Source organism: Stegodyphus dumicola, chromosome 11, assembly GCF_044657685.1.
Source record: "Stegodyphus dumicola isolate Sdum_Otavi_A_Nest chromosome 11, ASM4465768v1".
Classification (NCBI taxonomy): domain Eukaryota; kingdom Metazoa; phylum Arthropoda; class Arachnida; order Araneae; family Eresidae; genus Stegodyphus; species Stegodyphus dumicola.
In genome coordinates, this window is record NC_140778.1 from 105987488 (window position 1) to 106000139 (window position 12652).

At 31.2% G+C, this 12652-nt stretch overlaps 1 protein-coding gene across 1 annotated transcript in view; it reads left to right on the top strand.

Moving 5' to 3' along the window:
* The window catches only part of LOC118181437 (zinc finger-containing ubiquitin peptidase 1-like), a 51143-nt gene that overhangs the window by 13201 nt on the left and 25290 nt on the right, over positions 1-12652 (top strand). Inside the window, exons 4-6 of the mRNA XM_035350585.2 lie at positions 494-682; positions 2380-2548; positions 4777-4904. Of these exons, the coding sequence (XP_035206476.1) occupies positions 494-682; positions 2380-2548; positions 4777-4904 (486 nt within the window). The remainder of the gene's footprint in view (positions 1-493; positions 683-2379; positions 2549-4776; positions 4905-12652) is intronic.

Sequence of the window (12652 nt, forward strand, 5' to 3'; positions counted from 1 at the left end):
CGTAGTGGCATTACAATTTGTTACAAGGGGGAAAAGTGCTCATGCTAATCACAACAAGCAGCTGATGCAAAGATGAGTATCCAGTTTCAAAATCCAAATTCTGAACTGGTGTAATACTTGCACAACCATTCAGGGTTGCCTATTTTAACTACATAGCAAATTGCCTAGTGATTCTTCTCGGGATTGGTCAGATAATCAGAAAGTTTTCTGCTTTTCATTAAATGCATCTCATCTAAATGTATGAAAAATTAATATCAGGAACGATTTAAAATTTGGAATAAAGTACATTTAGAAGAAAATTAATACAGATAATGTCTAGTAGTTATATGAATTAGCAAGAAGTGTTCATTCCTTTGTTATTAACTTGTAAAATTGTATAAAACAGAAAGCAGTTAAAAATAATTGCTGATGCAAATTAATTTTTCTGCAGTTGTTGTATTTTTAATTTTGTCTTAATTATTATTAGTAGTTAATTATTTGTAAATTGATCCAGGTCTGATTCCTAAAATTCGAGCTTTCAGCATGGCTTCAGCAAATGTTGAACATACTTGGCTATGCACAGCTGTTGATCATTATGGATCAACATATGGTGATAAAGGATGGGGCTGTGGATACAGAAATATTCAAATGTTACTTTCTGCATTAGTTCATAATACAAAATACAGCAATAGACTCTTTAATGGTAAGTGAAGCATTCATGTGATTTGCTTTGAAAATTTAGTGTTTTTAATTGTAGTGTTTCATTACTTTTGCAGTGCTTCAAAGTGTGTGATTTTTATGTCATGTCTTGAAAGAGTACTTAATAATGTACAGCACAAATGTAATGTTTTTAAATTGCTTATCTTTTGACTATTGGTTGAAAACCTCTAAGTTCTGTATTGTCATGTAACCTTGCAAAAGTTAAATAGTGTATTTCATTTTAGGTAGCTTTAATTAGGCTGCTTTCTCCATTTATTTAGATTAAAGTTCAAAATTAGTCACTTCTACAAACCAGATAGCCTTTAAATTTCACACAAATATATACTTGTACATATCCACATATATAATCCAAAATTCCTGAAATTTAATATTTAAGACTTTTATATCAGTAGAAATAACTTTTTAGAGTTGGGCTAAAATTGATAAAACAGAAGTGATAATTTATTTATATCTCTGAACAGACTTCTGTAAAAAATGTATATTTTGAGATAATCCAAAACGTGTGAAATTTGGTATTTAAAATAGGTACATGATTGAGAACAACTTATTAAATTTGTAAGCATTAAATGTATTCTTGGAATTATGCTAAATGGGATGAGAATAAACTCATTGTGAAGACAAGCTCTCGTCATGATACAATTAAATGAATTAACCTCTATCTTCGATATTGTGTTTATTTCACTTTTGTAATGGATCACTTTTCAAAGCAGAGAATGCTGCCACCAAATTCTATCAATACTTATTATTTTTAAAGAAATGATGTAGAAAATATAATCAAATTACTTTTCAAAGCAAAGGATGCTGCCACCAAATACTACGAGTATGGTTTTTGGTTTACTTAATTATGGCAAAGCACACTAGGTCTATCTGCCTAAGGGGAGAGATGCCTTCGTGGATGACTTTCAAAGAGAAAATAGCTCGTATACATGTTACGCATGGGGAAAACCACGAAAATGCCCATGCAGCCAGCCCGTTCACGGGATTCGAACTGCTCGGCCGCTGGTGGACCACTATGAGTATGTATTTTTTTTAAAGAAATAATATAGCGAATATAAATGATGTAGCAAATACAAAAGGAAATGTATGGGAATACATAACACTCAAAATTTTTATGATTTATGAATCGGAAACATTATATGACCCGAGGATATGCTACAATCAGTGTGATATTTTCAAATCAAAGCCTGAGAATGGATGTGTATGTTGCATTGCATGTAAAGTTAGTTACCATTGTCTGTTGTATAGAAGAATAGAATAATTAAAAATCAATAGTGTTTATTATTAACAGTTGAGCCATAAAATCTGTAAACAAATTAGATTTTATTTACAAATGATCAGCTGGAAATGAAAGTTTACTTAAAGTTCATTTGGATTCTGCTATTTTCTTACTTTAGTTTGGAATTGGCATCAGGTCATATACTGGTCACAGCAGGTTTTTTAATTTCTTATTGAAAGTGCTTTTAAGTGACAGGAATTAGAAACTTCAGTTTAATGTAAACTAAGTACAGTTTAATCTTGAGCATTTAAACTGTACTCAGAATTTAAGTATTTGACTCTAAATGTAATAAATATATCACTAATTTTACAAAGAATATTTTCTGCATTTCCACTGTTTAAAGAAAGTTCAGTAATATTAAAATCTGATATAAAATGCCATTTATATTTTTTTTTTTAATTTAGGTAGGTTTGCCATACCTTCTGTATCCAAGCTTCAAGAGCTTATTGAAACTGCATGGAGACAAGGATTTGATCCTGCTGGTTGTGAACAGTTAGGTGGTAGACTAATCAATACCAGGAAATGGATTGGAGCTACTGAGGTTGTGACGTTCCTTTCATCATTTCGTATCAGGTTAGAATTATTTAAAATATATTAGTTTTTCTTCATTTTGATCCAAACTGGAAAACCATGTGTAGTTGTATAAATTTATTCAAGTATTCATTCATAAAAATCATTGTCACAGATTATAGTGTACATTTTTCAAAAAGTATGAAAATTAACATGAAATTAAATATTTTTGAATAATGCATTAAAGGGATATTTCCATAAATATGTTTTAATCCAAAACCTTAATATATATTATTCAGTTTTCTTTAATTTTAAAATGATCATTTTCATATTTTTTTAATCTGTAATTTATTATACCTTGTGACATATTTTGCAGACTTTTATAACTTTAAAATTTAGTTGAAATTTCCTGTTTATGTTATTAATTACTTAAAACATTTCATAATAGTTGTTTTAATTGTAAATATTTACTAGTAATATATTTACTTATTGTATATTTATTAATATATTATTATTTAATTATAAATATGCATTTATAATAATTATTTTTATTAAATATAAATATTTTTAAATTCAAAGGGAAAAACAGTGTCTACATTTAGGTGGTGTAAATAAAGATAAATAAAAGCATAAATTTTGTATTCTTTTAAAGTAATATGTACAATTTTATTAATAATTAAAATAGTTTAAACTTATAAATATTTTATCAATAGCTCAAATATTAATTTAATCAAATGATGTGATAATGATTAACTGTTCAATCACTTTAATCTAATAAACACTATAAATACATATGTTTTTAATTAATAATTATAAGACCCAGTTCTTGTTTTTTTGAAGAAAATGTTATGAATATTCAGAAAATATGTGACATTTATGTCAATAATAAATTTTATGATAAAATTTAAAAAATATGCAAGTTAAAATTTCTTAAAGGAATAGAAAATCTAATTATTTATTAGCACAGGGAAAAAATAGTACTGTATCGATACTCTTTACTCTGTGTCGATTCTTATTTTCTTTATTAGCACTATAGACACAGATGAAAATGCAACAACAAATGTGAGCAGCACATTGAAGAAGGTGTTTTTGTGTGTTCCAAACACAAATATTTTTCACATTCGGCAAAACGCGTTTTAGTTTTTTTTTTTTTTTTGCCCCTCTAAAAAAATTTTTTTTTTCGTACTCGTTTTAAGAATCTATATCACTGTTTGAATCAGAATCATGTGAATTAAAAATTCATGATCACTTCCATCCTTATTTTCTTCAATACATTCTTCGTCATTTGATACCTCTGATAACTTTTGCAATATTTCGTTGTTGTATAATAAATAACGTAACATTTTTGACGCTTTCTATACTATCACAAATCAACTATGAAATAGTAACATGAATTGGCGCGCTGGATCTAAAAGACCCGATCGCATCAAAATCAGAACTCCGAATAAAGTCCCAATGAAAAAACTTCAGAAGCATAAAGAGGTCGACCTAAGACACGACTACACTGAACCTCAACAACTTGCGTGAAATATGTGCGCTTTGAGAAAGGTTTCTTTAATCGAATGGGTCCTTTGGACCCAGTGCACGGGTTAATTACTTGAGAATAATTTTTAACTTAGAAGAGAAATTTGAACTAAATAATAGTTGAAATTTGGATTGCTGCTTAGCAAACATTTAGCAATCCAGGTATTATATATAGCTGTGAATTATGATTCACATGCATAATTGCTGTGGGGGAGAAGTCTAAGAAAAGAATGTTCAAGAGGAAAATAATAAAATTAAACTAATTAAATATATATAAATATTTAAGAGTAGTTCATTAGCAGTTATATGTATTCATTTTTATGTACTTAAATTAAAATTTCAGTTTTGATTCATCTTGTGTCATAATATTTATGTATTATATGATATCAATCGCTAATCTACTATTTTCTAAGTCTTCTAGTATTTCTTTAGACTCTGCAACTCTTAGTTTGAATTATCAAATGATTCTTTTAAACCCTAATTGGTGCAATAAAAATATGAGATGCTCATATATAATTTGCTGTTTACGGGTATAATTATACTTTAAGAGCTTAAACCATAAAAATATTTACAATTAGTTGCCACATTGCAGTAGTTACTCTTCCTAACCTTAAAACTTTGAAAGTTTAAAATGTTTCATTTAACAATAAAAAATAACATTTTGTAAGAAATAAATCCATTTAATTATGAAGTTTTCAGATAATTTACTTTCATCTTATTTTTAAATATATTTGCTTTGTCAGTGAAGTGAAAATTTTCTATTGTAGGGGTCGCCTTATTGATTGTCATCAACCTACTGGACCAAATGGCACTCACCCAGAAATGTTTGCATGGGTAAAAGAATATTTTACTAGTGAAGATGAATTTAAACCTCCAGTATATTTGCAGCATCATGGTAAATATTAGTTGTGAATTTTAAACTTTTTTAGATTCCCTGTATACAGATGTTTGATGAAACGAACTTTTTAGAAAATCGTTTTCATTTATTCATTATATTTACCAAGTGTATCAAGGAATTTAACAGTAAAAGTTTTGCCGAGCCTATTCTTCTAACTAGTATCATCTTTATTCAACTTCTGCTTAATTTGAACCTTATATGGCTGTCGTTTATTTGTAAGGGACATTTAAATTATTATTATGTTAAATGCAATGGTTATTATGGTACTTAGGTTTTATGTCATCGACTGTCAAACTGCCACCAAGCAGCGTGGTTTAGCACCAGTTATGTATGAATGAGACTGATTAACACACTCATAACATATTTGATTTTGTTTGATATAAACTCAATTGTTTCTTGATAAACTATATTTTGCTTTTGTGAACAAGGATATAAATTAACTGTTATTATTGAACTTTTTTGTTGATATTGAAAGAAATTATTAAACTTTAGGACCTGCCTTCTACAGGTCATCAAACAGTGGATTGTTTTCAAAGTTAATGTAATTCTACCTTGAAAAAAAAGTGTATATTAATGGACACAATATGGTCAGCTGAATATTGATATTGCCAACAAAATAATAATCATTTGGAAGTTTATACTAATTTATTTAGGTAATTTATACTCACACTTTCTAAACAAAGCTTCCAGTAAAATCAGAAGGGACTAATAAAATGGTAAAAATCGATAGAAGCCTTTTTAGGAAGCATGCAAATGAATTGGGTTGAATACTGATTGCTTATTCTTATTAAGAAGGTGTCAGTTACTGCAGAATACCATAGGAGCAATTGCTGCAACTTTCTTCTCTAATATTCATGGCTCAGAAGTAGCCAATTTTCACAGTTGACAGGATAATACATAAGTACTTTTTTTTAAATGCAAGCAAGTGGAAGCAATGCAAGTTTTATCAAGTAGTATTCTTAAGGTTGATTGATGCATTGAGTACTGTTCAGTAACAATAGTGACAACTGCATTGGTCATTTAATTATATGCTGCAGTTTTGAAACATCTAATGATAGAGTTTCACTCCCTTTTTTTAATAACTTGGCTGACTGACTGTGTATTCTTTAATGATATAATTTTTGTGATTAATAATCAGTTACATTCGGTGAACCATATGTTAAACTCATCAAGATCTTTACACTATCCAAAAGAACTTTCTATCAGTTCAGTTCTGGATCATTAGTGCTTACAGAATCGCATATATAGATGTAAAATCTCCAAGTGCTCCAACACAGATAGAAGTGTTTTATTGAAATAAACTATTTAAAAGGAGAATGAACCAATTTTTGTAGGTACATAACATTTTTATCAAACTCTGATTAAATAAATAAATTAGTCTGATTATGTTACAAACTTAGTTTCAAAATCAAAGCTAGTTTGATATCAGACTGCTCATTTTAAAATTTCCTTTAATGAAGGGGAAGGAATACAATATACAATTACATGTTTTATTTTTTAGATGCTGTATGTAATCTAAAGCAATTGCTATTTTCTAAAACTAAGGATGCAGATAAATACAGAGAAACATATTATGGATTTTTAAGGTGTTATTAAAATTATATTCTAGCAGATATATGTTTACTTAAACTAAATGGTAATAACTTGACAAATGCAAAAATTTCTGATTGCTAAGTCTTGAAAATTGCTTTCATAATCATTTAAATATATAAATACTATGTATTCCCATGTATAAGCCACGAATTTTTAATAAATTTTTTGTTACTGAAATTTGAAAGTAGATTAATGTATATGAATTGACTTATCCCATTTGACTGACCCGTCGATAGCTATATATCACAATAAAATAACACCACACAGATTACAGAAAATAACACACTCTAACTTTCAATACATTTATTTTCTATAGCGACACTCTGGTGCAAGGTTTCTTTCTTACAGTGTAACATATGAATCGCAACTTCGAATGTACCACAAAATCAAGTTCCTCACAGAATATATTTCAGCCCCAATTCTGGTGGCACATGCGCTATTAGCCAAGATTCTGCTCTGTCGCCAAGTATTTCTCAGCTAATACAAAACAGTATAAGTTCAGAAAAAGATGCAAATAACTCAGTTGCAAAAATGATTTTAATTAACTAAAAGTATATATTTCTTTAGCTTTATTATATCGTAATCTGCGCTAACGAAACTTTTAATATTTGTATCCAAATTAAAATTTTTCACCAATTTCCGGGAGTCTTTTTCTACTACAGTTAAGTCTAGGTCAGAGTTGGGGAAAATGTAATTGTGAAATCTAATTATGATTGCAGTGTAATGTCAGTTATATTCTAACTGATAATAATTGCATAATCTAATTACAATTACATAATAATTGTGAAATCTAATTACATTGGAATCACACTGTAATTGAAATTACAAAGTAATGGCTTAATCTAACTACAATTCCAGTGTATTTGTGATTGTAATTGAAGTAGGTAATTACAATTACTTAAGTAGAAAAGTAACTGCTGTTGGTAATTTCTGTTACATAGCCCATTGAAATCCTGATCGTAATTGGAAATTACAGTAAATGCCAGTATATCTGAAATGGTTTACCATTTTGAATGGCAAGTTGGTAAATAATGCCAAGCAGTAATTTCTACATATGCTGCAGCTACATATACTACATATACAGTCCAAAGTCTTTAATCCAAACTCGCCAGGACTTCGGAGATTCCGAATTATCGGTTTTTCCGAATTATAGATCATCAGTTTAAATCTGGTAAGATATCATGCAGAAATTATAAAATTAAAAGTATGAAACCGTAATTTATGAAATAAAGAGCAATTATGATCTAAAGGGTATCAAAATTTACAAAAAAAGCTTAATATTTATTTGTTTACTTTATTAAACATTTCTTTCAATGCGCACATGCGTAAAGCATAAATTACGCATAGTTGAAATTAGAAAATTGCAACCAGAAAACTATTTGATGTGTAGAAGAGAAACACGCTAATGTGACAGTCAAAATCGTAAAAACAACCTTGTATTTAGCATAGGTATAATGAAACACTCAATCGATTTCAAGAGCAGCTAAAGGCCCCTCCTCATCAGGAGAAAGAAATAACTAGAAAGAAGAAAATAAAGGAGTCACAGAAACACGTGGTCCTTATCAGCACTGCACATGGTTATAACTAGATTTTTAATCAGAGTTGCACTGGCCGCCTACTTTTACTGAGCCAGGCTATCTGATCAAGCATAAAGGACAAGAAAAATTAGCGAAGTTAAAATAGGGAGCGAGGGGCAAATGCACGTAACGCTCAAAATCTGAACTTCAAATAATGGAAAGCAACCACTGAACGGATTTTTATACCCTCTGGTAGTACCAAACGTGAGGAGGTAACGTCATCTATCGGCAAAAATAACTGAATTAAGATAGTAGAATTTTAAAGGCATTAGGAAGGACTGGATTGGACTTCAAATCATTAAACCTGCTAAATCTTTGTGAATGTGAAAAGCCTCAAGAAAATCCAATTCACCTTTTGGAAGAAGCCTTTTGGATAATTTTTGCAGACCCAAAAACAAAATTATGGTTAAAAGTCCAACTATGATACGCTATTGAAGACTTTTTAATTTCGCCTTTTCAGATTCATGTTCCTTGATACGAAACTTCAACGCTCTTTTTGTTTGGCCAATCTATCTTAAACCACACTGACACGATATACTATAAATTCCCCAAGAATTCAAGACAGAAACGCAATCTTTTAGAATCGAAAGGTGAATTTTATTAATAGGGAAGAAACCGACTTGAAAATTGAATTTCTGGAGAATCCGTGCAATTTTATAGCTAACAGAAGGATAAAATGGAAATACGACAAGGTCATTAATATTATTTCTAACAGTGGAATGTCTTGTTTGGGAATCTGAAAATTTTTTAACTGCTTTATCAATAATCACGGGAGAAAATCCACGGTCAATCGCAACTGCTCTCAAATAATTAAGTTCATTGGTAAGCAAAGATTCAGAGGAACAAACTTTAAGCGCGCAGAATACATAATAGTAAAAAGAAGCCATTTTTTGCTTAATAGGGTGGCATGACTTGGCATGGGGTAGTAAACAAACTGCGAAGGGTTTACGGTACACAGTGGTGCTAAAATCAGTTTCATTGCGGATTATAAGAATATCGAGGAAGGGGAGGGAATTGTTAGATTCAATTTCAAGAGTGAATTGGATGGCTGGATCAATTGAATTCATAATAGATAGAATCTCGGATAAATCCTCTTTATAACCGTCAAAAAGTGCGAAAGTGTCGTCAACATACCGAATCCAAAGACGAAAAGATAGTTTATCAAATAATTTCATCTCAAAATAGTGCATATAAATGTCAGCAAGTGCCGGACTGAGAGGATTACCCATAGCCAATCCTTCAACTTGACGAAAATATGCATTTTGGAAAACAAAGTGGGTTTGACTTAGAGAAACTTTAGTAAGCGAAACCAACTCATTAATTTCAGTATGCGTGAAGTGAAATTCCCGAAGCCTAGTTTCAAGACAATTTAGTGCTCCTTCGACCGGAACATTAGTAAACAGAGATTTGACATCAAATGAAACCATAATGGAACGAAGTGGAGAAATATTTTTAAGTTTATCAATGACTTCAACAGAATTTTTTACAGTGTGAATATTGTTAGCAAGTAGAGGAGAAAATCTGGAAACTAAATATTTGGCCAAAGGATATGAAGCAGTACCTATGTTGGAAACAATTGGTCGAAAAGGAATACCGGTTTTGTGAAGTTTTGGAAGAGCATAAAGTCTAGCGCAATTAGTAATAGGTGGAATAAGTGATTTCTTCAACTGAGTTGGCAGATTGTGGGAAGATTTAATAGCACTTTTTACTTTCGTGAGGTCCGAAGTGGAAGGATCTTTAGGGATCGAGCAGTATGGGCCATCATTTATCAGTTTAGAGGCTCCAGTAATATATGTGTGTTTGTCCATAACAACAATCTGTCCGCCCTTATCAGCTTTAGAGATAATGATATTAGTATCAGAATGAATTTCACGTAAGATCTCATTTTCCTTTTTGCTAAGATTCGAACCCAAAGATTTGTTGTTAAAATTAATGTTATGAGTAATTAGGTGGCGGATTGTATCCTTCAGCATTTCCGAAATTTTGGAGAATTTAAAGGCTTTCTCTATAGGGGCGATGATTTGAGAAATTAAAGGTTTAGATGTCTTTGAAAAGTTGAAATTATATTTTAATACTTTTAACTGATCCTCCGAAAGATTCCTATTGGAGATATTAATGATGGGGTTAACGTTTACAGTGAGAAGATTAGCTAGATAGTTGGGACTGTCCGACTGGTGTGTGAGTTTAAGGAATTTACAAATAAGCACATTTTTATGCCGTTGAGAAACGGTATCGGTTCTAGACCAGGATGTATGTTCAAAAGAGGAAAAATTTTTAGTGGAATTAGCAATTTTTAAATGGAGGTAATATAATTAAAATTCAATTTTAGATAAACGTTTGCTTGTGTCCCTTATGTGACGAAGAAGTGCCAATTTGAATTTATGCAAAATTTTTTAAACGTGAACGGAAGCTTTAAGGCTACATTTCACATGTATAAATTTGGGAATGATATTTTGATGTTTGCATTTAAGTAGAAACTGTAGATGATTCAAGAATTTCGTACGCTTAAGGCATAACTTACAAATTCGGTTCCTGTCAGTGGACATATTGTGAAAAGGGAACAAGCAAGAAACAAGTGAACAAAAGAAATATAATTCCGAAAGTCACAAACAAGTAATTACTTATTACATGAAAAAACACCAATAAATAATGAAGACAATTTTCATCAACATATGACAAAAACATTCCAAAAGGAGAGAAACATCCAATACTGAAAACCAATAGCCACGTGGAAAGTGAAATTCAATCCAACAATTCCCTCTTCTTCCTCGATATTCTTATAATCCGCAATGAAACTGATTTTAGCACCACTGTGTACCGTAAACCCTTTGCAGTTTGTTTACCACCCCATGCCAAGTCATGCCACCCTATTAAGCAAAAAATGGCTTCTTTTTACTATTATGTATTCCGTACGCTTAAAGTTTGTTCCTCTGAATCTTTGCTTACCAATGAACTTAATTATTTGAGAGCAGTTGCGATTGACCGTGGATTTCCTTCCGTGATTACTGATAAAGCAGTTAAAAAATTTTCAGATTCCCAAACAAGACATTCCTCTGTTAGAAATAATATTAATGACCTTGTCGTACTTCTATTTTATCCTTCTGTTAGCTATAAAATTGCACGGATTTTCCAGAAATTCAATTTTCAAGTCGGTTTCTTCCCTATTAATAAAATTCACCCTTCGATTCTAAAAGATTGCGTTTCTGTCTTGAATTCTTGGGGAATTTATAGTATATCGTGTCAGTGTGGTTTAAGATAGATTGGCCAAACAAAAAGAGCGTTGAAGTTTCGTATCAAGGAACATGAATCTGAAAAGGCGAAATTAACAAGTCTTCAATAGTGTATCATAGTTGGACTTTTAACCATAATTTTGATTTTGGGTCTGCAAAAATTATCCAAAAGGCTTCTTCCGTAGGTGAATTGGATTTTCTTGAGGCTTTTCACATTCACAAAGATTTAGCAGGTTTAATGATTTGAAGTCCAATCCAGTCCTTCCTAATGCCTTTAAAATTCTACTATCTTAATTCAGTTATTTTTGCCGATAGATGGTGTTACCTCCTCGCGTTTGGTACTACCAGAGGGTATAAAAATCCGTTCAGTGGTTGCTTTCCATTATTTGAAGTTCAGATTTTGAGCGTTACGTGCATTTGCCCCTCGCTCCCTATTTTAACTTCGCTAATTTTTCTTGTCCTTTATGCTTGATCAGATAGCCTGGCTCAGTAAAAGTAGGCGGCCAGTGCAACTCTGATTAAAAATCTAGTTATAACCACGTGCAGTGCTGATAAGGACCACATGTTTCTGTGACTCTTTTATTTTCTTCTTTCTAGTTATTTCTTTTTCCTGATGAGGAGGGACCTTTAGCTGCCCTCGAAATTGATTGAGTGTTTCATTATACCTATGCTAAATACAAGGTTGTTTTTATGATTTTGATGATTATTTGATGTGTATTTGTGATATTTATAATGAGCAAGGAGTTTGATTTAAATCATATCAAAGACGGAGTACATTGAGATGAAATACTACATTTAGTAAGGAATTATAAGCCGAATAAAATAAAAACATCTGCCCTGAAGATAAGAATAGTGCTGATAGATCAAATTCCAGTTCATTGCGTGCTGCGACGTCCCCCCTCTCCTCCCGTACAGCAGCGTGAAATTGATAAAAAGATTTCGGAATGGTGAGAGAAACAAAGTATATGCCCTTATCCATTTTTTGCAGCAATTCCACTTTTTGTTTGATGGGCATCGAAACATGCTTTGTCTTTGTAGATCCTTTGGCAGCTCCAGAATTGGAAATTCTTTTTGACATAATCAAAAGTTCAAGCTTACTTTTATTAAATGTCTCTAACAGTCTGCAAAAAATAATAAGCCGGATCCAGTTCGAAGATTAAGGAACAATGCAATCTGCAACGTGAACTGAAATAGATAATTAGATAATTTTAGCTTAGCTTATACCGTCTGTTATACATTAAACGCGCATGTGTAAACATATTTTGCACATGCGTAAACGCATAATGCGTTTACGCATGTGCAGAAAGTTTATAGCGTTGAGGACCGGATTATGGACGTCCAGATT